General features: G+C 59.4%; 2 protein-coding genes across 3 annotated transcripts; one reads left to right on the forward strand and one right to left on the reverse strand.

Annotated features, from left to right (window-relative positions):
- The first annotated feature begins 1,084 nt into the window (after positions 1–1,084).
- CRABP2 (cellular retinoic acid binding protein 2) lies at positions 1,085–8,160 on the forward strand. The gene is made up of 4 exons (XM_063145833.1): positions 1,085–1,160; positions 6,694–6,872; positions 7,654–7,770; positions 8,091–8,160. Exons 1-4 carry the CDS (start codon positions 1,091–1,093, stop codon positions 8,139–8,141), a joined length of 417 nt encoding a protein of 138 aa, XP_063001903.1. The 5' UTR covers positions 1,085–1,090; the 3' UTR covers positions 8,142–8,160.
- A 5,678-nt stretch (positions 8,161–13,838) lies between these two features.
- On the reverse strand, positions 13,839–26,907 carry LOC134412135 (dnaJ homolog subfamily A member 1-like). Of its 2 annotated transcripts, none has more exons than XM_063145943.1 (8): positions 26,872–26,907; positions 21,221–21,369; positions 20,899–21,091; positions 19,106–19,210; positions 18,672–18,899; positions 17,640–17,870; positions 17,216–17,316; positions 13,839–16,669 (listed from the first exon to the last, which is right to left on the reverse strand). In XM_063145943.1, exons 2-8 carry the CDS (start codon positions 21,350–21,352, stop codon positions 16,442–16,444), a joined length of 1,218 nt encoding a protein of 405 aa, XP_063002013.1. In that variant the 5' UTR covers positions 21,353–21,369; positions 26,872–26,907; the 3' UTR covers positions 13,839–16,441. The 2 variants fall into 2 exon arrangements, with proteins under 2 accessions (XP_063002013.1, XP_063002012.1); XM_063145942.1 differs by lacking the exon at positions 26,872–26,907 and adding an exon at positions 21,629–21,706.
- Between the last annotated feature and the right edge of the window lie 1,079 nt (positions 26,908–27,986).

The raw sequence follows: 27,986 nt of genomic DNA on the forward strand, positions 1-27,986 counted from the left end.
CTGGAGGGAGAGGGGAAATGAATCCGGAGCCAGGCTTCGGGAGAAAGGATGCCCGTAATCCCAGCTGCGCATTCAGAGGGCCGAGTTCTGCCGCGGGGTCTTGTGGCACCTTCAGGGAAGCCGCGTGTTCCCTGGCAGATGCTTCGGCAGCCGGGGAGACTCGCCAGGGCTGTTCACCCCGCGGGATGCCTCCCTCCGGACTGGCCCTCGTCTCAAAGAGCTGCCCCCAAACTGGGTTCCTGGGGGAGAGGGGAACAGGGCCGGGGGGGGGGCTGCTGTCGCCCTCCTGCTGTCCTGCTCGTGGGCTCCCCGCGGGCAGCCGGTCGGCCCCTGGGCGAGGCGAGCACCGCGCCGGACGAGAGGGGCTGATGGGCCAGGCTGGTCCGCGCTCTTCGCTGCCGCTCTGCTTTTACGCACACGCGGGGATGGTCGCGGCAGCTGAGCGCAGAGGTCCGCATCCCGGCAGCGGACGCGGGCTGCTTTGGGGAGCAGGCCTGGGGGGAAAGTTCAGCGGGGGGGCGAGGGGGAGCTCCGGAGAGGGGCGTCGCGCCGAACCTAGGGATGCGCCCCCCTAAAGCCGCAGAGTGTTGTGAGGAGCACGCAAAGCACAATGACTTGGGGGGGTGCGTGTGGGGGGGGGCAGCATCATTCCCGGGGAAAGGGTCGGGCGGAGGGACTCCAGGTGGAAGAAGGGGCGGCGGGGGGCGGGGGGGGCTGCATGTGCGTGGATCGTGTTGCTCTGGCTTTCTCCTCCCCCCGCCCAGCCAAGGCATGGGGCAGAGGAGGGGGAGGGACCAGACGGGGGGGGGGAGGAGGAGGAGGGCACATAAGGAGCCCGGCAGAGCGAGGCCGCCAGTAGCGGCAGCAGCAGCAGCAGCAGCGGCCCCACGCCCGCCCGCACCCACCCGCCGCCTCTCCGCCTCCCCACGCGTTCCTTCGTTCCGTCCCGCGGGTCGCGCCGAGCGCCGCGAGCTCGGGGCCGCCGCGGCCGGGGGCGAGGGCGGGTTCGCGGCTGGCGGCGCCTCTGGCCGGGCCGGGCCGCTCGCCTCTCGCCTGCCGCCTCCCTGCCACCTGCCGCCCGCGCGCCGCGATGCCCAACTTCTCAGGCAGCTGGAAGATGAAGAGCTCGGAGAACTTCGAGGAGCTGCTCAAGGCGCTGGGTGAGCCGGGACCGCGCGGCGGCGGCGGCGGCGGCGGAGGGCTGAGCCCCGGCGGGGCAAGAAATAGCCCGTGACTCAGCCCGGGCCGGAGCGCCTCCGGGGGCGGGCGGGGGCGGCGGCCCCGAGACCCGGCTAAATATAGCGGGGCGGGGCGGGGCGGGGGCCCGGCTGCCCTCGGGGAGGGTCTCTGCAAGGGCTCCGGGACAGGCGCGTCAGGGCGAAAGCTCTGGAATTGGGGCGGGGGGGGAGGCTCGGGCCCCCCGTTGGCTTTGGGAAGGCTGAGGATCGCCCGGGGGTGGGGCGCGGGGGCTGCTCTTTGGGCGAAGAAGCTGGACTGGCTGGCTGGGGCAGATGGGAGTTGAAGTCCAAAGCACTGGGAGGACCGCAGTTTGGGCCGGGCCGCTGTACACACCCCCCAGCACACACGCACATACATGTGGGGGCCCATCGGCCACTCGGGAGCGGAGGCCCCGGGTCCGGGGGCTGACCGAGGCCCTCCTCCCACGGGCACCGGGGCCAGTGGAGCTGGGGGTGGGCGCATGGGTGGGAGGGAGCGTTGGCCCCAATCCATCAGGGTGGCTCTCCGGCTGGACCCGTTGCCTGCTGCTCCCCCCGCCGGCCTCAGGTGTGCCCCCGCCCCCCAGCCGGCCCGGTCCGGGGCTCTTTGTAAACCGCCCGGAGAGCTTTGGCTATTGGGCGGTATAAAAATGCAAGAACTCCGTCTCGCCGCGTTGACTTTGGCGGAGGGGGGGTGGGGATCTGCGCCCGTGGGAGCCGGCACTCTTGACGCGCCTCGTCTCTGCGCTGCGCCACCTCCGAGGGGTCCGTGGGGCTGAGGCAGAGCTGGCGGCCGAGTCTCTCGCCTTCTCGAAACCCCCAGGGGGGAGCCGCCGGCGGGGGGGGGGGCGACGACGCAGAGCGGCCCTCGTGCTGCCATGCCACCGCCCCCCTTTCAGCAGGGGGCCAAATGCTCCTCGGCCTCGAGGCTGCTCTTTGGGGTGCTCCGGCTCCGTGTGTGCCTGGGGGGGGCAGCATTTCAAGAGCCCCTCCCAGCCAATGCAGTGTCTCCCAGGGGTGCCCAGAAGGCCCTGGAAGGCTGCCCTTTGCCCCCCCCCCCCCGGCCAGACTCCCTCTGCCTCCTGGCAGGCTCCAGAAGCCAGCGCAGTGGCCAGTGGAAGGCGTTTGCTTGCCATAGCTGGCAACACCTTGCCAGGGCTCAGAACCCCCATGTAGCCCCACCCCACCCCTGGGCTGGGCTTGGGGGTCCCGGCCCTTAGTGCCAGCTATGCTGGGGACAAACCCTCCCTGAAACGGCCTCCATCCCCCACGTGCCCCCATGAGCTTCACCTCGCTGCTGGGCCACAGGACGGGTGACCCCAGAAGAGGCAGGAAGGCTACCGGGGTGTGTGTGCGGGGGGGTGTTTTTGCACGCGTGTGCTTCACAGCACCTGCCCTGGAGCAGTGCGGGAGACCCTCCCATGCGGCCTGCTCCGGCTTCGCCAGGATTTCGTTGTTCAAGGACAGACAACGGGTGGGGGGGCGGGCGGGGGGCTACCCTACAATTCTTGCTTTCTGCTGGAACAACAGGAGAGAAACCCCCCTGCCTCTCCCGCCCAGCACCTCTGGTCTGGCAGTCTCCAGGAACCCCCCACCCCCTTTGGCACCCAGTCTGCAGCAGCCCCTCAAAATGCAGGGGGACTCTGGGATCCCAGGATTCCCCCTACGCACACCAGGGCTGTGCGCCCTTCAGGAGAGGCCCGCTCTTCCTCATTTTCCAGCCAGGAAAAGCCCCCCGCCCTCCCCTCCCCTCCCTATGAAGCGTGAGGTGGTCACAGCAAATACTTTCCAGTTTTTTTGGGGGGGGATGTGTAACATACTTCAGGGTAATTATCACATACTTATATTTCAGCCTGTTCCTCTCTTCCCCCCCCCCGGCCCCCTTTCCCCATCTCGGAATGACTCAGGCAGAAAGTCTCCGATGCAGATGCAGACGGGGAAGCAGGAAGCCGCAGGAGATGGCAGGTCCCGGGCCGAGTGTTGAGAGAGGGCAGAAACCGGGGAGGGGGGAAACTTGCCAAGCATGGCGAAATCCTCCCCCTCGGAGCTGCCTCTTAGCAGCGCAGAGGGAAGTCCCGGCTGTGAGCCTGACCCCAACGCCGGCCGTGCTCGGAAGCCCAGCCAGTCTCGCGTGTGTCCTTGCGCTGCCCTTGGCCTGTCCACGGCTGCCGGCCACGGGCAGGGGCAGCCTCCCTCTGTGGGCCACGGAATGGTGGGGGGGGGTGTTGCCCAGTCCAGCCGGGCTCCTCCTCTGACGTTCTTCTGCCCAAAAAGGACGGTGGTGCCCTTGAAGCCCTCTTTCGAAGCCTCGGCCTTTTCTTCATTTCGCCCCAGATACTGGAACAAAGTGAGAGGGCAACTGGGGGGGGGCATGTGGAGGGGGGCCCTTTTGAAGAGGGGAGGGATGGGAGGCGCTGCAGGTGAGGGGGGTCCCCTCCCTCCCTCCCTCCCTCCCCAGTCTGCACTCTTCACCCTCGTGGGACGACGGCAGGGGGAGCAGCTGTTTTGCCCTGGTCCCAAAACAGCTACGGGGCTGAGCAAACACCCGCGGCCCTCTGGTTCCTTTCTTCTTTTCTTTTCTTTGAAAGCATGAGGCAGCCGTGGTGTTTTTTCCTTTCCTTTCCTTTCCTTTTATTCTTTCTTCTTCTTTTTAACAGGGGCCTTAACCTCGCCACTCCCCTAATAAAATGACAATCTCTGTTCACATCTCATAATCAGTCTTCAAAAAGGGAAACTTGGCAACACCCGAGACCTGGCAGGGTTGCCGGCTGTGCAGCCATATTTCCTGTCACAGTAATTGTTCCCAGAGGGAAGCGTTGCTCCCATTGCTCCCTCCGAAAGGGTGAGGCACCCTCTGGCTCCCCTGCTGCACTCCGGTCCATGGGCAGGACCAGAAAAAACAAGGACAAGGGCTTCAGCGGTTGGATTGCGAGAGTTAGAGAAAACAATGCACAGGCACACACACACACAAAGAAAACGGAGTGCGTCTTGAACAAACCAACGCAGGGCTCTGTGTGAGCCCTGGATCCAGAGGAGCAGCTGGCCAGCCAGCCTCTTTCCTCCTCCATGCAACCCCCAGCCCTGCTCCGTGGGAGCAAGCCCATGGGCTCCAGTGGGGCTACGCCAGTGAGTTCGGCCCTGGGTGTTCCTCTGGGTGCACCTTTTGCCGTTTGTTTCCTCTCTTGCGGGCCTGTTGCATAATTGCACATTTGTGCAAAGCCGTGCCGACGCGGCCTCTCTATGGGAAGCCATCACGATTGTGCAACTCTGGTGCAAGACTCTCAGATGGTGGTGGCCTTGGTCACCCAGGGGGTGCAGGCAAAGAAATACGCCCATCGGGGCCTGCCCCTTTGCCTCCTGCGAGTTCACCCTCAGCCAGAGCCTGCTGGCCACATCGTTCCCAAAGGTCCCCCAAGGCTGCAGAGTCAGCAGCGCCCTGCAATGCCCAGGGGAGGGAGGGGCAGCAGCTGGAAACAGCTGTGCCTTTGGGCTTCCAAGTCTCCCATCTTGGGCTGCAGAGATGCTGTTCCTTTCTACTCAAGCCACCCGTGAAGAGCCTGCCCCATTGCCATGGGGCTGAGCTCCCTTCCTGCTGCTTCTACCAGCTTGCTTTCCTTCCTGCTCACTTACGACCGAGTGTTTGCTCTTCTGCTGAGGGTTCCAAAGAGCATTAAGAAAGACAAGGTGAGCTTTGCTGGAGCTCAGCTGCTATGCTGAACAGCACAGCCTTGCAAGAGGCCATCTCCTCTGCAGGATACTCATGCCGACTAGTGATTTGTTTATCAAATATGTGTGTCGCTTCTTTCTTAGAAACAAACTGAAAGTGACATTCAGCGTAAACAGGAGGGAGTCCTGTGGCAGCTTAAAGAACCACAGATTTACTGTGGTATCAGCTTCTGTACTGCTGCCCCCTCCCTAAACACACACACACACAGAGGGGGGGGGAAGGGGAAGGGAGGAGTTATAACAGAGTAAGGGCAGCCAGCCAAACCGATGGGTGCGTCACATTACAAGGCAAAGCCCAGATGTAAATGAGATCCATTCAAAGCAGGAAAAAAGATCCCATCAGAGTGGCTGTTGACCCCCCTCCCACCTGGTAGTGGATTGGGAAAGTGAGGTGGATAAGGTACGTGCCTCTACTGTGGGACAATTACGGAGCGAGTGAGTCGTTCTCGGTCTCGATTGAGCCCAAGTCAGAGACTTGTCAAATTCGCCCAAGGAATTCCCTGTGCTGTAGTCATCAAAATGTATCACAAAGGTTTCAAAGAGAAGCTTCCAAGCGGACACTAAGAACGTGTCCGGGGAGATCCTTGAAATGCCTCGCAATGGTGTCTGAGGGTTGCCATGTTTAATGCGTCCATTTACGCTCCCCCGTACGGAGGCAGCCTGGTTTGCCCAGGGTCGATGGCGTCAGAGGGCAGATGCGATGCCACCTTGAAGCGCAGAAACAAAACACGGGTAGAGTTCAAATCAACAACTCAGAAGCTGGAACACGTGGCACCGTTTTTTGAGGCAGTTGGGTTTTCTACCAGTACGTTTCTGAGTTAACCTTGAAAGTCCTCTGCAGTTTGGGGCCAGGCTATCTCAGGGTCGCTTTCACCCAAACGATCCTGCACGTATATTAAAATCAGCTTTGGAGCTCCTGCTTGTCTGCCCGCCAGGAAGAACAATTAAGTTGGCTGGCAGGCAAGACGGGGCCTTCTCATTCGTGGCCCCACAGTTCTGCAGCTTCCCTTCCAAAGGAATTCTGCTTGGCTCTCATAGTGCAGCCTTTAAAATGTATCCGTTCTAGGCTGCTTTCTCCGCTTCCGGCTTTCATGTATTGACTTAAAAGCCTTCTGGTAAGATGCAGGACGCCATGGGAATGCGTCCAGAATGTCTACGCATCTTTTCCTGTTGCGGGTGCAGCTTGGCGGGGGCTTGGCCCTGAGAGGCGGCGTAGACATACTTCAAGCGGCTCAGAGAGGCGGGTCGGAAAGGCAGGCTGCTGCACGTCGGCAGCTTGGTTTTCAGCAGCTTTCCCGAGTGACAAAGGTTTCGCCTGGCGACATAACAAGCCGAATGACGAGAGGTGTCAGGGAGGGGGCGGCACCCAGCTCTTCACTCACCCAGTTAAAAAGGGGGTGGGGAGTGAGCGGCCCAGGGACAGGAAGCCAGCTGGGCCCAGGGCAGTCTCCTTCCAGGCAGGGCTTCTGCCTCCCTCCTTGCTGGCTGCACCTGCTGCTACTTCTGAACACCTCCAAACCACCTGTGGGCAGAGTGCGTGGCAGCGACGACTGTGGCAGCCCATGCTGGTGGAGCCACACACTTCCCAGGCACGGCAGTTGATGTGCAAAGCCCAGGGATGCTTTGGTTCACCAGTCAAGGACGAGAGGCGCCTGGTGCAGAGTGGAGGGGGGTGAGGGTGTGTGTGAGGGGGGTCTGCCAGTCTTCCCCGCCCCAGCACTGAGCAGCCCCCGTGGCCGTGTCGTTGCAGGCGTCAACGTGATGCTGCGCAAGATCGCCGTGGCTGCCGCCTCCAAGCCGGCCGTGGAGATCAAGCAGGACGGCGAGTCTTTCTACATCAAGACCTCGACCACGGTGCGCACCACCGAGATCAACTTCAAGATCGGGGAGGAGTTTGAGGAGCAGACGGTGGACGGGCGACCCTGCAAGGTGAGGGGGCTGTGGAGATGGCCATGCTCCGGGGAGCCCTGCATCTCCCAGGGAGGAACCTCTCGGCCAAGGGAGCAGGGGGGGGGGCGAGGCAGAGCTGGGCTGGTGGTGAGCCTGGTCCATCAACCACCTGGCTGGGCCATGAGCCGGGGGTCTGGGCAGCCCCCTCCTCTCACCAGGGCCCAAAGCTCCTGGAGTCCAGCAGCAGCGATGGCTGTCGGCCTCTTTCCGGACCGGGCCAGCGATCTCGGAGGGGCCATGGCTTGCAGGAATAAGGGTTCCCTGACTGCCTCTGGACCAAACACCCTTGCTTTGCCCCACTTCCCCATGGCTGCTTTTCCCATAGGCTGAGAGGACCAGGCCCATTTTTTGTGGGGGTCATCTCAGTAGCACTCAGTGTCAGGACCCCCCCAGTACGAGCCCCCACCCCACCCCCCCGAACAGCAGCAGCTCAGCGCTTCCTGGGTAATTGACGCCCTGGAGAACGATTGAAGCTCCTGAAGTCCCAAAGGCAGGGGGGCAGCCGGGCAGCGCTCCCTTCTCCCCGCGGCCGCCTCATTCACACTTCCCCTCCCTCGGGAGCCCTTCAAGGGCTGATGGATGAGCCTGCCAGCGAGGGGGGGGGACGACAAACGGCGGCTGCGAGCATCATCCGTCTTCCTGCCAGCCGCCTGCCGAGTGACAAATGGGCCCCTTTGGCGGGGCGGAGGGGATCCTTTGCGGGCTGCTCTGGGCTCCCGTTCTCAGGAGCGGCCTTGGCCCCCTTCCCTTTCATCGCCAGAGCCTGGCCAAGTGGGAGAGCGGCAACAAGATGGTGTGCGAGCAGAGGCTGCTGAAGGGGGACGGACCCAAGACCGGCTGGTCCAGGGAGTTGACCAACGACGGGGAGCTCATCTTGGTAAGGGGGCCGTGGGGCAGCCCCACCTGGGGCAGGAGCACGGGGAGGGCCTGGGCTTGGCAGTGCCGGGCATTTCCTCGTCACAGTCAGCAGAGGCCAAGGAGGCGGAAGGGGAACCCCAACCAGCACGGACCCACGCACCCACGCACACGCTGCCTACAGGCCTTAAGCACGGCGTGGCTTTTCCAGTGGGTTTTTTGTTCTCTCCAAGGGGGGTGGGGCTGTTGAGCCCGTGGCTTTTACTGAAGCTGGGGTCCTTCGGCTCTATGCCACGGGCCACGCTCTGGCGGCTCACTGAATGCCCTCTCTTGCCTTTTCAGACCATGACGGCCGATGACGTCGTCTGCACGAGGATTTACATCCGGGAGTGAGAGGCCTGCTTGTGGGGGGTGCAGGCGGGAGGGGGGCGCTGGAGAGACGCAGGCATGGGGGCCCCACTCTAGCCCGTGCCGGCTCTCAGCCGGACAGCGAACACACCGGGAGTCACACTGGCAGCCAACGAGGCCACTTGGCCCCCTGATAAACTGTCCGGCCCCCACCGTCTGTCGCTCTGTTCATGCCCAGAGGCACTGTGTACTGCAAGACTTCAGAGGAGCGCCTTGCCTCCTCCTGGCCCTTCATAACATTCCCTCAGCCCAAGTGGGGCAGTGGTGGGGTCAGGATGGATAAAGCCAGTTCTGACCTTCTGATGCCTGCAGCCCCCCCCCCCCCCCCCGGCCAGCCGTTCCTGCCTCTCCATTGTAAGGGTCCCTGACTGGGCCATTTGCCCTCCAGAGGGCACATCAAGGGCTCCCTTGTTTGGGAGATTAATTGTGGAATTTGGGATCAGACCTGGGGGTCAGGGAGTGATTCCCCCCCCTGCCCCCGGTGCTAGACTCTCTTTCCCTCCCTCCCACATGAGATGTCCTGGGAGGGAGGGCAACTGCTTCCTCACCCCATCAGTTCCCAAAGAGTCCGTGCTCCTTCCTGGCACACACAGAAATCCCTGCCTTCGTGTCTGTCCTCTCAACAATAAACTGGAAAGTCTTGTAGTCTGGAAAGGTCATTTGGGAATGAAAACGTGAAGCCCCACAGGGTGTTTCTTTTTAAAAATTTAATTATTGCTGTTATGCAGAATGTCCCAGTCCTCCTCCCCTCCCAGCGCAACCATCTTTCCCTGTAGCGCAAAAGACGTGACGTAGCCGAGATACCTTCCGGTCCCCTCCACCAACTGAATCCCTCCTTTCCCCGGGACTTTCTGCCATAGTAGTTGCCATTAGTTCTGAAGTATTTATTTACTCCCCTTGCGTTAAAAACATGATAATTACCTTCTCTCGTGCCCCCCCAGACCACCCACCCACCCTGTGGTACCTAGCTGTGCCTTTGTTTAGATTCCACCCACCTCTTTGATCCTCGGCTTTCTTGCTAATAAATGTCTTCTAAAAATGAATCCCTGGAGCTCTGTGTGTCTTGTGGTTTGTGGAATTGCAAACCCATCCGGCGAGAGCTTTCGTCTTCCTCTTATCTTCCTCTCCCCCCCCCCCCATCAATGCGTTCCCAAAGGCACCCCAGCACCACGCCTGCAACCACAGAGGCCACCCCTCAACCACGGCTAAGAACAACAGACGTGGAGACGGCTTCAAAATCACACCCACACCCACATCTCAACGCTCTCGTTAACCTCCTCAATAGCAATGACCCAGTTATTAATTCCTTGTCGGGGCTCCTTCCTTGTGGCTGTTCTGCCTGGGAACTTCCTTCACTGGCTGCAGGGCGGTGGGTGGGTGGGTGCTAATCTTCCGAAGGCTGCGAAGTCTCCGGTCGGCAGCTCGAGCCCCCCGTTCAGGCCACCAGGTGAGGGGGCGCAAGGAGGAGCACCCACTTTTGTAAGTGCCCTGGAAAGATTGGCGTGGCCCAGAATTGCCTTTCACTCGAAGCCAGCTCGAAGCCGCGGAGAGACACAAACGCAGGGGGTAATCGAGGCACGGCGGGTGGGTGGGCGCTGGAGCTGAAAGCCAAGCATGAGCAACAGGTCCAAGACCGGGGGCCCTTCTCCCCTGCCCCACTCAGGGCTGTTGTTTGATGGCCAGGCCTTGGGGACCAGCCGCCCCCCGCAAGCCCAGCTGCTCCTGCCTGGATGAGCTCCCCCCACCCCCGTGTTAACATCCCCGCCCCCTCTGCAGCTGAGCAGTGCCCAGCAATCCCCCTCCTTTCCTCCCGGCCCGCCGCTGCACTTAATCGCTGGGGTTGATTAAACAAAAGAGGAATTCCTCCTCCTGGGTTGTTTGTTGTGCTAACCTCGCCAGGGGAGTGAAGTCATCCCTGGGACCACTCCTTGGAAAGTCAAGGCAGGCCTGGAATGCAGTTCGGCAAATGCCCCCCTCCCCAAAAAATTGCCTCTCGTAGGGGAAGGTTGGAGCATTTCCCTAACAGCCCAACCTGCAGGCGGACATTGGGCCACCCCACCCCAGCAGATGAAGCCAGGGATGGGGCCCCTTCCCTGTGAGGCCTGGCCTGGCTGAGCCCCGGTGCCCCACCACCACCTCTGGCTTTGTCCCTCCACCATGAACACCCGAGTCCTAGCAAGCCAGCATTGTACCGACCCAAGAGCCTCTCCCAGGTCACTGGGAGGTGGATGAAGGCAGCCCCCTCCCTTTAAGAAGTCGCCTAGTGGTGCTTGTTGCCCCTGGCGGGAGCCCGGCTACCCACCCCCTTTTCCTAACCCACATGTGCTAATTTAGCTTGAAAAGAAGCGGGGGACGGGGACACACACACACACACACACACACACACACGGCCTCCCTTCCCAAGTCACTGCGGAGGAGGAAGAGAAGCTGCTGCTCAGGGCAAAGTCTGAACCCTTGCTGCCTTGAGTGACCATGGGGTCACTCCGTCCCCAAACCTCTCTGCTTCACGTGTCCTCTCTGCAGTGAAGCCCCATGGCGCAGGGCTCCCAACCCCGTCCCGCCCGCCCCTGTAGTCAAGAGCTCTGCGCATCAGGTGGCAGCAGCCGGGCTGGGAAAAGGACGTCCAGCAAGAGTCGTGGGCAGTAGGCACAGCCCAAAGGGCCTCGGGGCCATTGCTCTTGGCTGCCAGCAGCCGGCAAGGGAAGCCCAGGCCCTGCTCCCAGCTGAGGTTATGGGGCGCAATGCTTTGCAGAGGAGAGGGGATGCGCGCCCACGTCAGGAAGGCCAGAGAGGCAGGCGGGGGGTTCTGTCCATGGCGAGCACATGGCCACCCGCCAGAAGAGCCTCCGGCTGTGTTGGACTACAGCTCCCATCAACCCCAGCCACCAGCACTGCCCTGGCAGACCTCTGCATTTCCCAGGCTGCCGGCAGCCATCTCCCGCCTTCACTTTGCTTCGCCCAGTGTCAGGCCTCCCCACGATGACCCCCAGCCCTGTGCTGGCCGGAGGAGACCAAAGCATCCCCCCCCCAGCTCCCAGGAAGAAGAGCCAAGAAAGGGAAAGCGATCTCCCCCCCTCCCTCCCTCCACGCCTGAAAGGGGCACCTTTCATCCCCCAAGACAAAGCGAGACCTCCCCCTCCCCCTGGCCCCTTTGTCTCTCCCGTTCTCCAAGGGGGACGGTTTCCATTGGGCCCCTTTGCGGTGGCGCCTGGGCAGGTCAGAGGCCACCAAAGCCAGGCTTTCTGCTCCCCTCGCTGGTTAATGAATCCGCAGCCAACCAACCACCCCCCAGACTGGGCCATGGGGGCCGCCAGGCAGAGCAGCTGCTCCCCCCTCCATTCTGAGCCCTTAATGTCTGCAATTGATGAATGGCCTGCCAGGGAGGGGGAGACGGCCGTATAAATTCATTAGTGCCCCCCCTCTGCCATGCAGTTTCTAAGCAGCCCGGGGTCACTGTGTCACTCTTCTTCCCCACCCCCCAGAGTGGGGGGCGGCCTGCCTGTTCTTCATGGAAGGGCCGAGACAATTCAGTCCGCGCTCTTTCCATCATCCCTCCAGGCAGGGGCAGGCAATGCTTTAGTCCAGCCAGAGGCGAGGGACTGCTGCTCCCATCATCCCCAGGCAGCCTGGCTGAGAATGACAGGAGTTGTGGGACAGGCTGCCTTTGTGGCCGATGGGCCTGGGAGGGTCTGACCCGCCCCCCTCTGCTTACACCGAAGGCTGTGCCCGTCCTGTGCCCATGGGCAGGGGCTGTCTGGAGCGCCTGGGCGACCCCAGGGGCCACGCAGCCCAAGAGCCCCTTGCTTGGACCAGCTCCCATCAGCTGCAGCTGGCCAGGGGGGTGCTGGGGGCAAAAAGGCTCATGGGCTGACACTTCCTGCCCCTGCACTCCACCTCCGTCAGGCAGGGCAGCCCTCTGCCCACGTGGCAGTCTGGGTGTTTGGAACTGCTTTGCTCGCCAGCTGCCGCAGCCAGCCTGGAGAAGCAGGCCCACGTCAAGACACCCACCACCACTCCTCTCAGTGAGTTAACCTAGGCCACTGGGCTGAGCTGGGGTTCGAACCCAAGCCTGCCCCGGCGCTCTCTCCTGCCCTCCTCCCACCTGCAGTCGGATGAAGAAACCCAGCTGGGATCAGGTGGGAGCGGCCTCCTGACAGAGGCGCCTCCTCGCTGATCTCACCGTAGGCGGAGGTGCACACTTGACGGGGACAGGTGGGTCTCAGGTGCCTGCACAGCCTCTGCCAAGGGAGGCTCCCCTGCTCCACTCCCAGCCCAGGTCACAGCTTTGCATCGCACAGAACTTGTCAGGCAGACCAGAAGGGCCTCAGGCTGCAGGCAGCAACCGGGCGGCTGGAGCATCACCAGGAAGTCTGGGGTTTCAGGTTGCCCAAGAGCAGGGGAGGGAAGCAGCCGGTCCTACCCACAGCTTCCCTGGGTGACCTGCCTGTGCCAGAAGGGGAGCTTGGGTTGGGAAAGGCGGAAGGGAGCGTGGCACAAGGGGGTGGGTGGAGGGGGCCGGGTGGGGACCCTAACCCTCCCCGAGGGATTCTGGGCCATTCAGAGCAGCAGGGCTCCGGTTGCACCAGCCCTGCTTGCCAGCACCAGCTTCCTCCTCCTCTTCCTCCTCCTCAGGGACATCCCAAGCGATTCTCTCACGGGGCTTGGAATAATCCCTTCTCCAGGGAAAGCCATGACAATTTGATGAGAGGTATGTGAGCAAACAGAGTCAGGCAGTGGAAAAGGAGAGGCGTCCCCCCACCTCGCCCCATGGTTATTCAGTGGGGGAACGGAGCACCCAGGAGGCTTTTCAGCATTCAAAAGGTCTCTGCCCTGCCAACCATACAGTGCCAAAGAGCTAAGCAGCAGAGCTCAAGCTGGGCCTTCCGAGGCCTGCCAGGGCAATGAGGAAAAAACCCACCTCACTGAGCGCGATGGTCTTCCTTGGACAGGCAGCAGCCAGTCCTGTTTCTAAGCCCGGACCCACTCACCCCACCTCCCCCAGCGAGGCAAGTGGAAGTTCTGCACCAACACTGGCGCCTACTCGGCAGGGCTGTTGTGCCTTTGCTGAGCGGACACTGCCCTCCGGAGGCCACGGGCAGCACTTGCAGGGGCCGTGGTGAGCCTTGGGTCCCGGCTTTTTCTAGAGCAGGGCTGGGCAAGTGTCAGGCTTGCAGGGGTCTACTTGGCGTTTTTACTAGAACCCTGAGATCCACCAACCAGAGCCTGGCGCAAAAGACGGGAGCTGTAGAATGGAAGAATTCTGAGCCCCGGAACGGAATGGTGCTCACACAGGAATCCACGCCAGCCTTTTTTATTTCCAGTAGGGTCATTCAGAGCTGGGGAGGCCATTTGGTCGCTGCTGCAGCGGGGAGTCAGAAACCCTTTGCCCATCTACTTCAAACCACCCGGCACCTTGCTCTGCAGCCCTCAAAAGACCTGCAGGATCCTCACGTTTTCCACGCGTGGCTGGGAGGGGTCTGCAAAGGAGAACTGCAGGAGCCCCTCACCTGGGCTGGCCAGAGCCAAAGACCCCTCGGGCACAAGTCAGAGACAGCGCAAAAACCAGGAGTAAAACAGGGTCACCCCCACCCACAACGCGCTCACCCACACCATCCTTTCGTTCAGTGTCGATCCTTCGGTGAGATTTTGGTTGCAATAAACGGACAGTCACAAGAGCCTCTCTCAGATGTTGACAGTTAATTTTAATTCCACCTACAAAGCATTGCCAAAAGAGATGCTGAGTCAAAACCACTTTAAAAAATAAATTAATGGGGGCGGATTCCTCTCCCCCCCCCTTTCTGCATGTAAAAAATTAGCATACGCTGCCAACTTTACAAAGCCTAATTTAGGCTGCAAGTCCATGGCAAGAGAGAACGAATCCTTTCAGGACAAAATGGGCCTGATCCATTCCCACTGCAGCCACCCCACCCCTAGGAAACGCGCAAAAGCCTTCCCAGAGCAGGGCTCAAGCCACGCCGCGGCAGAGGCAAGAGGGCCCTGCTCCCTCCGTGCTCTTCCGGAGCAACAGGCTGGTGGGGCTTTTTAACCAAGAACTGCAAAGCCAGGCTCCCCAGTTGAAAGCCCAATTTCAGGAGGGCCCGGCTGCTCCGTGGCCAGGTGTGGAATGGATTTTGCCTCACGCTCACGCCGGATGCAGGCCAGAGACGCCCCCGTCCCCCACAGGCTGAGCTCCAGAGGCAGGTAGGCAGGCAGGCACACGCCACGGTGTTTTCTTAGGCATGGAGCTGAACATTTATGGATGAGTTTACTGTCATTATTCTATTACCAGATAATGTTTCATGTTGCTTGGTTGTCTTTTTACACAACTGCATTTGATTTTGCATGATGTTAGTAGCTCCGGAGGCCAGAGGGGGCGGTGGGGGGGGGGGAGCCCTGATGTTAACCCAGCGTCCTCTGCATGGCGCTCTTTGCACCTGAGGTGTGTGTGGGGGGGGGTTTCTTGCCAACGCAGCCTGGACTGTGTATATTGATTCCACCTTTTAAAAATTAAATCCTGAGCCAAGAAAAATGGGATTCCGCAGTTGGTATAAATTCTGCAAACCAACTAGATTTGAAACATTTCTCTACGTTCTGCCATTTCTGCTATCTTTTTCCCAGCCCAGGGCACGGGAAGGCTGCCTTCGGGGGCCAGAACTAGAAACAGCTCCTTTTCTTTCCCTCGGTAACTCTGGCTTACTAACAGCTGCCTTTTGGCCTAGAACGTGCCTCTGGGTTTAAATCCTCAGCGCCTTCCTACTATGCTCCACCCTTTAATGACAAGCAGAGATCCTGAGCCCTTGTCCCCAACCCCCCAACCCTAACCTCACACAGGCTTGTGGGGGACAAAGTCCCCTTTCCTCTGCGACGGAGACCTAGCTGGCCACCTTCCACTAGCCCTATTTTTCAGTTCCCCATCTGTAAAATGGGAACAGCAGCGACCTGCCTCTCTGGATCACAGTGAGGGCAAACAAGTTAATCCTCACTATAAAACCCTCTGGATGCTTAAAATCACAGGCACACATTATCTAGAGCAATAAAAGCCTGCAATTATCCACACAGTCACTTCCATCAAAACACTTTGGTCACGTTTCACCCACCCACCCCAGGAAACTCTCCGGGGCAGGGCAGTCCAATTCCCCGTGTGTGTGTGTGTGTGTGTGTGTGTGTGTGTGTGTGTGTGTGCACACGTGTGCCTTACAGAGCCCCGTCCTTGCCATAGGCTGCATCAGGGACCCAGCTGCTCAGAGCTTCCCACCAGCCCATGTGTGCACACACGACAATCAGAAGGAAATACAAGGGGTGAGGCCGGGGGCTGGGCTCACCAGCCCCTTCGCCCACCAGAGCACGTCCGGGCGGGGCATTGGCTTGGCGAGCAGGCAGCGGGTGGGCAGAAGCCTAGAGCCCTCTGCAGCACAGCAGGGAGGTTTCCTTGCTGGCCCCTGCCCATGAGAGCAGGAAGGCGGCAGGCCCGCCCCCAGCACGCCCTTCTGCAGCTCAAGAGCCACAGCCGACGGAGGGCTGCTACGAGCGGAGCGGCCTGCAGCCCTGGGAGAAGCCGAGCTCCGTCCTTCCAGGCCTCACAGCTTCTCCAGAGCGGTTTGGCCGATGGCCTTTGCAAAAGGCTTCAGAAACTGCAGGAGAGGGCTGCCGCCCCCCCCCCCCCACCACCACCACCCACCTCTCCCAGAGCCACCCAGGACCTGCCCCACCTTCTACACAGCAAGGCCCAGCAGACCCCGAAGAAGCAAACCCTGCAAAGGCAGTGCGAGAGAATGGATGCAGAGCCAGCATGGAGTGAGTGGGAATTGGCTGGCCACAGAACCCTCCTTTTCTTATTCTGAAACGGAGATCCCATGAAACAACCCTGTTCTGCCTTCGGAAGCGGAGAGGTATGCCAGGGAAACGTCTCTGCCGCCGTTTCTGGCTCCAGCAGGCCTGGGTGTGTGGGTGTGGTATCTCTAGCGCAGCATTCCAGAACACACAGCTCTCTGTGGCTTCTCTAGGTCCAGCACCCGCTCCACGGAGCACCCCAACGTATCCTTGGTGGGAGGGGGGAAGCAGGTGGGAGTGGTGGTGAGCCCGGGGCGGCACTGGAGGCCAGGAACCCCCCTGCGCCTCTCTTTGGGTGGTGGCTGCCAAGGCGTAGACCCTCCCCGCCCCCTGCCCCTGCTCTCGCAGAGGGCTTCAGAGCAAGGCAGTGGCTGTCCTGCGCACTTGCTCCCTCCGGGCAGCCGAGTTCCCCTCCCCCCCCCCCGGAAGGCCACACGTGGGCTCAGCCTGTGGTGCTACGACGTGTGGCACTGGACGTTGTGCCGCATGGGGTCTTCAAAGTCATCCTCGTGGTAGACCTCGCCAGGGAAGCGCCTCCCGCCAAAATCCGGCTGGGGGAAATACTCCCTCAGCTCCACCTCTTCCGTGTCTTCGGTGGCCATGACCTCTTCGCGGTGGGGGAAGAAGGCTTGGAACTGACGGAGCTGGTGGTTGGGCAGCCAGCCGGGCTCTGGGAACTTCACCTGGGGCAGGAAAGCGAGGGGGGACGCGTGACCGGAGGGCTCCCTCCCGAAAAGCACCGCGGAGCGCAGGCGGATCTCCGCCACTTCCTGGCCAGCCAGGTGCCCAGACCTTCCTTGTCCGTGAGGGAAGCCCCTCGGTCTCACCACACGACATGCCAGGTCCCCCACGGGCAGCTGCCGAGACCCCCAGCAGCCCCCCACCCCACCCCACCCCCGGGCTCCCATTCAAGCCCAAACAACAAGGCCCCTTGCGACACCCGAGAAGGCCAGCTTGTTCACGGCATGCCTATTTTTCAGCTTCCCGATCATATGAAAACACAGCGGCGAAAGAGGAGGAAAGATGTGATTCCTGGCATCCCAAGGCTGCCGACACAGGGGCTGCTTCAAACCTGAGGCCAGGCGGGTTACGAACAGGCGGAGCAGGGACCCTGCGCCCCCACCCCCGCCGGGCCTCCCAAGGCTCCTCTCTAGTTGAGTGTTGCGCTGGTTGGCGCTCCAGTCCTGCTGTGTGTGTGTGTGTGTGTGTATGTGTGTGTGCTTCAGTACCTGGAAGTGAATGATCAGCTTCCCCCTCTGGGTCGAGCTCCGATAGACAGGCATCCCTTCGTTGGGGATGCACCTCACATCCCCTGGTTTGATGATGGTCCCTGAGGAGCAGAGCAGAGACGGCAATGAAGGAGCAGCAACGACCCAAACGCAGCAGCGCACGGGGCACGCTCTGCCTCTCAGCACACACACTGCGTCAGACAGCCCGGAAGACCCAGCTCGAGAGACAAGAGACGGGGCCGGACAGATGTCAAGCAAGACACACACACCACACACACACCGCCCACAGCAGCACCTTCAGCTCTGCTGAGTTGGCTCCAGTTAATTGCCGCCTCTGCCGAGAAGGAGCCCAGTGGCTACGAGGGGCTGCTCTTTCCCCAGGCCCAGGCCCTGACCCCTGCCGCTGCCCTCCCAGCTCCCTCACCTGGCCGCGAGGAGACCAGCAGCCTCCGGTTGTCGAGCGTCTGAACGACCTGCTTGCAGCCGCACAGGGCGTCCACCAGCGCCACTTCCCTCTTGATGATGAGGTCGTTGCCCCGGCGCTGGAAGACGGGGTGCGGCTTCTGGTCCAGGACGATGACGATGTCTCCGGGCTCGAAGCCGGGGACCTGGTCGCCCTCCTGGTGGAAGGTGATCTTCTGCCTGTCGGCCATGCCTGCGAGACCAACACCGCGGCCGGTTGTGGCACCACGCAAGCCGGCCCTCCGGCAGGGTTCTGGGCGGAGGGCTCCCTCCCTGCTCCGCTCTCATCAGCATGGGGCAGGTGAAATGGGGAGCCAGAGGGCCACTGGCACCATCTCTCCCCTCACAGCAGCCCGAGGGTGGCCAAAACGCCCCGGGATTCCCACCCACCCACCCCCGTACAGCAGGATGAAGCAGGCAAAGAACTCCTACATGGAGCACAGTCCTCCGTGGTCCAGGGATGTCTTGGGGGTGCAGCGGAGATGGGGAGAGAAGGGCCCTTGTTGAGGGGCGTACTGCAAGACTGCGGAGGCTTGGATCCATCACCTCAAGGCAGCCCACACCCTGCACTAGTCAATACGTTTCCTGCCTGGATGCGTCAAGCGCAGCGAACGGGGGCCACTCCCTGCAGGCACTAAGGACGCACTGGCCTTTCTCTCTCCCTTTGCATTAGGTCTGATTAAGCCCCGTGGGGGGGGGGGATCAAAATGACGTGGCTCCATTGTGCTTTCAGAGTTTGTGTTGTGTACAGTTTGGCTTGTGGTGACCCCACCCCCACTGCACGAAAAGAACTGCAAAAACCCAAAACTGAGTTACTACACAGAAGGTGTGCCGGAGAGGGGGAGGCAGGGGGGAGGCAAGCCCATCCCCAAAGCGAGCCACTCAGGCCCACACCCATCATCCCCAGCCCTGTCCCTGGCAAGAGGATGCAGAGGTGGGGGCGTCCCCTCCCACCGACACGCCTCCCCCCCCCCCCCCCGGCTCTTCAGCTCACCTTTATCCAGGTGAACGTTGAGGACCTTCTTTTCGCGGGTGACTTTCCTGCCGTTGCAGGTGAGGCAACGGTCCAGGGGCCGCATCCACTCCCCTTGCCCCTGGCACTGTGAGCACATCGTCTGGATGTGGTGGACCACGTTTGGCCCCAGCTGGTGCATGATGACCTCCACGCCAGAGCCGTGGCACTTGGAGCACCTCGTGTCGAGGCCTTCTCTGCCTCCACGGCCTGGAAAGGGACAGACACACGCCTCGCCAGGAGCCCAGGGACAGGACAGGCTCAAAGGGGAGGCCGCCTGCAAGCTGCCTCCTGCCAGGTCAGATCAGGGCCCCTCTAGCCCACGCTCGTCTCTCCTGCCTCTGACGGGCAGCTGCTCTCCAGGCAAAGAAAGACACGCGAGAACTTCTCCCCATATCTGGCCCCTCTGCGCTTACCCCCACAGCTTCTGCAAATGACGTTCTTCTGCAAGGAGAGCTTTCGAGTAGCGCCATTATAGAGGTCCTCTAAGGTCACAGACAACTGGTGGACGGCCGTCTTTCCTGAAAGTGGGAGACCAAAGGGAAGACTCAGCAGATGCCTCCTGCTGCTGACTGAACAAGCTACTCTGGGGCAGCTGGGCAGGTTTTAAATGTACCACGGAAGAGGAGCTCAGGATCCCTTCTTAGCAGGCAAAACTAACGCCTCTGCGGCATAAACAGCCTGTCAACCTCTCTGCATAAGCCAGTTCTTGACATCCTGTCCCGTCAGCAAGACCAAGAGACAGGATGTGGCCATGCAGGGGGCCTGTGCAAAGGAGACCCTGTTCCAGGTCCATTCAGCCCCCCGCCTCACACCCAGCAGTATCCTCAGGTGAACCCCTTGACCGCTCCTTTGGGAAAGAGTAACAGCAGCAGCTGCTACAGGGATGGCAAAAAACCCTCCAGACACAACGTCTGGAGAGGCATTTCCCACGCTCCAAATAACGCTAGGACAGAAATGTGTGCTGGGGCCAGAGAGGGGCTCCCAGGCCACCCAGGCCTGCCCTGAGAGGCCTGACCAGATCAACCGCTCAAGCGAACGGCAAGACTGCAAACTCCCCAGAGGCAGGAAGACGCTCATTTTTAGGGGTGTTACTCAGGCCTGTGACGCAGCAGGCGAAGGATTCCAAGCGCCTGAGCCAGCAGCATTTTGACTGGGATGTGGGGAGCGAGAGAAGGGATTGGGGTGGGTGGGGCACGGCGAACGCTGCAATTATTGGAGCCGCTGGAATCTGGGGCAGGCAAGGAGGGCCACGCCTTGACTCTGGAAGGCCTACGAGAAAACACAGCGCCCTCCCATGTGCTACAGGATCTCCTCCCTCAGAGCCAGCCCCCCAAAGAGAGCACAGCCCACACCACGCGCGCCCCAGCTCTGCACCGACACGGTTGACTCCCCCCCACCTCGCCCTCGGTTCAAAGGTGAACACCAGCCCGCCACACTAGCTGAAGCTGAGCTCCCTCATTGGGCTGAAATTAATTCGATTCCCCCCCCCCCCCGCCCCAGTGTTCTTCTTCTTCTGGTCCTCCTGCGCCAGAGAGATGGAGCAAGAAGGGGCCTGTTCCACCCCTCTTTGAGGCATTCTCTCTGAGAGAAAGCAGGATACTTCTAGGCGTGCCAGGGCACACGGGACCGACCCTCGTGGCCTGATTTTGTTTTGAAAGATTCCCCACCCTAACTCTGTACCTTCCGAAGAGAACTGTGCCACTTTTAGGGGTGTGTGCAGCGCCCGCCACCTTTTTACGGCCGCTGCCCACACCCAACGCCAAAAGCCACAACAGGGGCATCACGTGACTTGCTCAGTCATCACATGGGGTGTGACGCTTTAATAAGCAGGGAAGCCAAGGAGAGAAGCCAAAGCTCCTTCCTCTAAATACAGCTTCTCAGCAAGAGGCCGACTCCTCAAGCAGGTAAACAGACCACGTCAAGAGAGCCCAGAAGCTGGGTCTGGGCTAAAGGTCCATCTAGCCCAGCGATCTGTTCACACAGTGGCCGCACAGATGCCGACAGGAACCCCACAAGCAGCACAGGACACGCATCTCCCCAGTGGGTCAAGGAGGCCAGCAGTCTTCTGTGATCTGTCGACCAAACGCCGTCTCCCCGCTAGCCAAGTGCAGCACCAGAATCTCAGAAAGACACCCCCCACCCCCACCCCCCTCGCAGAGCTGACTTCACTCAGCCTGCCCCCTTCCCTTCCTCGGCACCCACGTACCTCTCCTCTCCACCCGGGGTCCGTGAGCGCGGCCCCCTCCTCCAAAGAACAGGTCGAAGATGTCCATGGGGGGCCCGAAACCTCCTCTGCCCCCCAAGCCCCCTTCCTTCATGGCCCGCTCCCCGCCACGATCATACAGCGACCGCTTGTGTTGATCCGACAATACTTCGTAGGCCTGCGAGATCTGCTTGAACTGGACAGGGGGACGGAGGAGAGGGAGGCATTAATGCACCTTGAGCAGCCACACACCCCCACCCAGCCTGCTGACACGTCATCGTCCTTCCTCCTCCTCCTCCTCCTCCTCCTCCTCCTCGGCACCTACCCGGTCCCCCTCGCTGGGGTTCTTGTCCGGGTGATACCTCAGGGCCAGCCGTCGATAGGCGCGCTTGATCTCTTCCATCGTGGCACAGGGCTTGACGCCCAGCAGGTCGTAGTACCCAGTTTCTTTCACCATCTTTCCTCGTGGGTGCACTGGGGTGGGGAAAGGGAAAGGCAGCTCAGTGGTCGGAGTCCCGGAGCTTTAGGCGGCTGAGCCAAACCCTGGCTCAGTCAAAGCTGAGAGATTCACCCCACCCCACCCCTCTTCACAAACACAGCCAAGCAGCCCACGTGTTAAGAACAGCCACCACATTAAAAGCCAAAGCTGCCGGCTACTTCTGGAAAAGGAAAATGAACATCCAAGAGCAAAAGTCAGCTGACGCCCGAAGAAAACTGCCGTCTAAAGCCTCACTCGAAGTAGCAGCAGCAGCGGCTGGTCTGGACCTGCTCCGTGTCCTTCCGGAGACCCACGCTCACCGCGATGTGGCGCTCCCCTCCTCACAGAAAGCCCAGACAAGCATCCAACCAAGCTCCTGCCCAGGAAACACTGCCGGCAGGAGCTGCTTTTGGCCGAGACCCAGACTCCGCGGCCACCTCATCCGAGTGCCTGGCCCTGTGCTGAGCTGCAAGGAAGCCGGCAGGAGGGCGTGGGGGCGCGTCCCACTCCCAAGGTGCTTATTACCCGGCCTGCCTCACAGGATGAGCGTGTGCGCCTCGTAAGCCCTGCAGGGCGTGGCGTGGAGGGGGAGGAGGAGGCGGTGGCGGCACAAGTGGCAGCAGCAGCAGCCAAAGCACAGGCCAGGCAGGCTCCTTCTCTCTTGCCCTACTTTCCCCTCTCTTTCGACGTCTGTCCTTTCTAGCTGCCGCCTGTTTCTCAATGATTCTGTGATTCTGTGATCCTCCTCCTCTGCATCGCTGTGGCTGCCTCCCTTCTCTTAAAACTCTGATTGTTCCCTGCTGCTCACAAGCCAGTTCACGAGGCACAGCGGCCTTCTCCAATGCCAGAGAGGGCTTTAGCCCGACCCTCAGTCCAGGGCAACCTTTTGCTTACCAGCCTCACCAACACCAACATCACACACACCAAGGGCCCTGCAGAGAACGGAGTCTTCATCCAGGTCATCCCTTCGACCTGGGAATCTACTGGTTTCACCCTCTCCCACAGACGACGTGGGAAACACATCCGAATGATGCCCAATTCTCTCCCTCTCCCATTAGAAGCCTCACTGCAGGGATGGGACGAAGTTCAGCAGCTGCGCTGTGGCGCTTTAGCCAGACGGTCCCAGATCCAGTTTCTGGAATCCCCACGTAGGCCTGGGTACGGCCTCTGCCTGAAGGCATCACCACCATCAGTGTCCACAACCCCTGTTGCCCTCCAGATGTTCTGGACTACAATTCCCAGCATCCCTAACCCCAATGGCCGTGGCGGCAGAAGCTGGTGGGAACTGGAGGGCAACCAGGATGATCAGGGGTCTGGAAACAAAGCCCTATGAAGAGAGACTGAAAGAACTGGGCATGTTTAGCCTGGAGAAGAGAAGGCTGAGAGGAGACATGACAGTGCTCTTCAAATACTTGAAAGGTTGTCACACAGAGGAGGGCCAGGATCTCTTCTCGATCATCCCAGAGTGCAGGACACAGAACAATGGGCTCAAGTGACAGGAAGCCAGATTCCGGCTGGACATCAGGAAAAACTTCCTGACTGTTAGAGCAGTACGACAATGAAACCAGTGACCTAGGGAGGTTGTGGTCTCTCCCACAGTAGAGGCCTTCAAGAGGCAGCTGGACAACCATCTGTCAGGGATGCTTTAGGGTGGATTCCTGCATTGAGGAGGGGGTTGGACTCGATGGCCTTGTAGGCCCCTTCCAACTCTGCTATTCTATGATTCTATGGTCTGGAGGGACCCACGGATTCCTAGAAGCCTTCGTAACCTCCCTGGTTGTACCTCTAAGCCGGCAACGGAAGGAGGTTGGTGGGGCAGGACCTCTCCCCAGACCCCCCTGCCAAGAGCGCTTGCTTAAGAAACTGGCCTGAAGCATCGGCGATGTTCTAGAAGACCTCCCATAGGAGCCACATCCAGCCAAGTGATACTGTGAAGCTAACCGGTCATGCTGCACCTCCCTCTTCTGCCTATCCTGGACCACTGCACATCACGATGGAGCCACAGATGTGGTCACTATAGCACAGCACCTCCACAGCCCTTCTGCTCCTTAGCAGAGGCTTTAAACACCGTCCACTAGAAGTGCTAAGCTGGACAGCAGCCTCTCCAACCTACATTACTACTCTGTGTGAATTCCTGCCATTAAACAAACTCTTTAGCTCTGTAACAAATCCAGGATGAATAATGGGAAGCAAGTGAGGAGAAGCATCGCAGCGTGGAACCGCCCCGTCAGCTGTTTTGCAAGGACCCAGGCAGGCAGCTGAGCAGGGAAAACTCCCAGGCAACAGCCTTGCCCAAGAGCAGCCTGGAACTGCAACAGGTTGCAGGAAGCAAACCTCAAGAACTGCCTGATCCTGCAAGGCAGCTCAGAGGCCCTTTGATGCCGCTTGGGCTCCGAGGCGCGCAAGGAAGCTTGGCAGCTCCCAGAAAGCCCTGGTGGGACCCCGCCACGCGGCCTCAACCCTTGGAATGTGATTTAAGCGCGTTGCCAACAAGTGGAAGAGCCATCTTGAGATGTTTAATGTGTTGCCAAGATATTAGCATCTTCCTTCTGCTCTTTGAGGAAAGGTGCGGAAGATGCCAAACAGGAACTCAGCCAATACAAGGAGGAGGAGTTCTACAGAACCCAGCTCATTCCTGATGGCAAGCAGGAGGGGGACTCATTCAGCAGCCCCACCACCACCAGATCAAAAGCTAGTGTGGGCCGATTACGACAGCCTCCCCCATCTCCCTGTCTCAGAAAGCCAAGACTGACAGACACACACAGAGGCATCACGTGGTGCTTCGTTGGCGAGGCTTTCAACGACAGTGCCCACCCGTGGCTTGCCACAATTACTGCTAGAGACAAGGCAGAGACCCTTTGGGTGAACAGAGCCATGGGCCCAAGAACAGGGGCCGCTTAGCATGAGCCACCAGCCAACAGACAGCCACGTCAGCCACGCAAGTCATTCAGGGCACACGCATGGCCTGCAAGGGGAAAAGGAAGCCAGTCCACGAATGTACAATTTCTGCCCTGCTTGGAGGGGATTCTTACCTGACACAGGCGACCAGGCAGGCTGCAATTTACAAAGCCAGAGGTAAGAGCAGGCCGGTCACTTCCCCCAAGGGATCTGAAGTACTCCAGAGTACTCCGGTCAGCCTCCCGCTTTCACTTTTGTCAGCCCATCTTTCTCCCTACACCTGTATTTTAATTTTTCCATTGCTTTGTCTTTGGGGAGAGGCCGTGCATCAGTAGTAAAGCCCCTGTGCGCGTGCAGAAGGCCCAAAGTTCAATCCTCAGCTCGAGGAAAAATTATTGTCTGAAACCCTGGATAGTCACCGCAGCTAGCAAAAGCCAACAATACTAGGCCAGACGGATAAAAGGTCCGACTCAGTCTAAGGCAGTATCCTACGTGACTCCACATAGAATCCAGAAGTTAAAAGAGTCCATCAAAGTCCAGACTTGCAGAATTGCGGCATAACTCTAACAAGGAAGCCATGTGGCACCCCAGGCAAGGGGAGACTCGTGGGAGACACCTGGGGTGGGAAAAAACCTACTTCCCAGGATAACTCCAAGATTATCCTGAATAAGCAAGAAACTGAACTCAGCAAAAAAAAGCTTGTAAGTTGCACGAGGAGGTCAGAAAGAGCCTTTGATCTCCCAGGCAAAGCAGGGCGTGACACTGACCAGCCTGGTTGGTTTTCTCCTGAAGAGCAGAGGCACTCCATGGGCAGGCGCCAGGAATGCAGCCCCACACCAAAAGTTGTGCTATACATGGCAGCGGGCAGGCCAGCATCTTCAGGGCATGTTGTAAATTAAAGCTGAGACGCTGCAGATTTCAGGAGCTGATCAAGTTCCACAACAAAGCTACTAAAATGCAGGACAGGGCTTCCCCACCCCTTTTTTTTTTAACAAACAACAACCAGCACTTGGTGTCCTCAGTTTCACTGAACTTTTCAAATTAATGGCACAAAGAGGAACAGGTTCTAAAGAGCCCCAACACACAAATGGCAGCAACTCTCCCTATCCAACGTGCCTCTGACTGGCGCCTCCATTGAGTTCACCCTAGAGTCCCCCCCACATCCTATTTGCTTTGGGGGGCTTCATCCGCCCTCTTGCTGGAGAGGGGTCCTGACCCTCCATCCTGGAAGGAGAGAGCGGAGGACCTCTTAGGGGCTGGGTGTAGACAAAGGCTTCCTAGAGGCAGTCTTGTGGAACGGCCACGGAATATCGCACTCCCATTTTCCTCCCCCTTGTCCCGCCACGGGCTTGGCTGAACCGGGCCTTGCAGCCCTTCAAACGCTGCCATAACAAGCTCCCACGGGCGACCAGAGCTGCATGCCTGCCTTCGATGGTGTAGCGTCATTGTCATAACACACAGTTCCTTCGAGGGCTGGACCATTCATGGAACTGTTGTGCAACCTGTATGTGTTGTTCCATTACACAATATTACTTTGCATGTAAAATGGTAGCTTTTTTTAAAAAAAAAGCAGAAGTGGTTGTAGTTTTCCTCAGAAGTGAAATTAGCTGCCGCAATCCAATCTAGTCAGCATCAATTCAGGACAAGGGGAATTAGGAAAGCAGAGAAAGAGAAAGACACACACAGAGAGAAGGCTGCTACTCCCATAACAAGCCTCCCTCACCCGTCCGGATTCCATTCTGTTTGCTCAGTTACCATCCTACGGTTGGCCTGCGTGGAGGGGTAGGGAACGGGACCCCCGTGGACAGACGATCCGGGGTCAGTCTCTTTCGCCTCCCATGGGAAGGTCTTGGCAAGAGGCAGAAGCCAAGAGGCCTTAGAGAAGCCAGCCTGAAAGGGTGTGTGCATGTGTGGGGTGGGGTGGGGTGGCTGCTGCCACTCCCGTAACAGGGGGAAGGGGCCACCTAAGGATCCGGCCCTCTCCAGCGCCAGGGGAGCCAGTGACAAGACAAGCCCCCCACCCCACCCCTTAGGGAGAGGCTCGCGCACAGCAACTCCACTAGAGGGATACTGGCCTTTACTGGCAGCAATGGACTTAAACGCTCCCCCCCCCGTCCCCCAAGGGTGCCCAAGCGCAGGGCTGGAGGGCGCAGGGGGCAGAAAGGACCCAGGTGTCCGAGGGAAAGGGGGGTCAGCCACCTAGCACCGGGGGGGGGGGCGGAGAAGCAGGCCGACCCAGGAGGAGCCTTGCTGCGCTGCTTTGCCCCCTGTCTCCCCGTGACAGATTCCAGGCTGGGGGAATGCCCAGCAGCTAGAGGGGGGGTCTCCGCAGAAGCAAGGCTGGAACAAGCACACGCGCAAGGGCAGGAGGCGCGCAAGAGGGCCGCATCCTTCATGCGCGGAGGAGGCGGAGGGGACCCAGGTGTCCGGGTCGGGCTTAAGGGGGGGACCCAGGCGTCCGAGGCAAGGGGAGGCGCCCCTCCCCCCACCAACTTCCGGAGAGGGGTGAAAGGACCCAGGCGTCCGAGGCACGGCAGAGCAGAGGCTACTTGCATGGGGGGGGAGAGGGAGGGGACCCAGGCGTCCGAGGAGCCACTCACCCTTCAGCGCTGCGGCCTCCTTCCTGCCTCCTTCACTTCTAGGAACTCTCTGGAATCGCCGCCACGCCCCCTCCCCTCCCCATTGGCCAGCGCCTGCACCAGCAGGGCCCGCCCATTGGCCGGCCCCCTTCCCGCGCTCCCGAGCAGGCCCCACCCACTCACTTCAGGCCGCGCCCTTCCCCCTCGCACGGGGGGGGGGGGAGAAGGTCCCGCCTCCAGGCGTTCGCGATTGGGCTCAGCCGTCGCCGCTGCCATTTCTGATTGACACTTAAACATCATTTTGTTAAGTTTACCAACTGGGAACTAGCTTCCTTTATTTTTCGTAATACTTTTATTATTATTTCAAAACATAGTCTAACAAACACGTATGCAAAGTGAGACAAATAGAGAAAACACAAACCATAAACCACATACAAAATTAGGATAGGCGTCCAATTCTCTCCACAGCAAAAATACGTAATGATATTTTCTCTTGCTCTATCATTACAAAAGACAAAATTCCCCTCTTTTATCTTAAAGTTTATTCATTGAATCCACAGATAAATCATTATTTTCTAGATCCTGCAGAAAGTCTATAAAAGGTTTCCATTCGGTTCTGAACATGGATGTCAGGTCGGGTAGCCATTGACAGCCTTCGCCTCCAAGAATTTATCAACCCCCTTTTAAAGCCATCCAAATTGGTGGCCATCACTACATCTTGTGGTAGTGAGTTCCATAATAATAATAATAATATTTATTTATTACCCGTCTCTCCCTCTCAATCAAGGCAGGGAACAACACTAAATAAAATGTAATACATAAAATTAGTTACAAGAGCATATAAAACCAATACAATATTAAAATAACATTCACATAATTTAACTATGTGCTGTTTGAAGAAGTACTTCTTTTTATTTGTCCTGGATCTCCCATCAATCAGCTTCATGGATTCTAGTATTCTGAGAGAGGGAGAAAAATGTCTCCCTATCCACATTCTCAATTCCATGCATAATTTTGTACACCTTGCTGCATGTGTGCTTCTGAAAAGAGAGGTTGACAAGCCCTCCCTCACCATCCAAAGAGGATTGCAAAGTTCAGGGTTTGTGTGCGTGTATTAAAATGTAGGAAATTGTCTT

Source organism: Elgaria multicarinata, chromosome 21 (genome assembly GCF_023053635.1).
Source record: "Elgaria multicarinata webbii isolate HBS135686 ecotype San Diego chromosome 21, rElgMul1.1.pri, whole genome shotgun sequence".
Taxonomy (NCBI): Eukaryota; Metazoa; Chordata; class Lepidosauria; order Squamata; family Anguidae; genus Elgaria; species Elgaria multicarinata.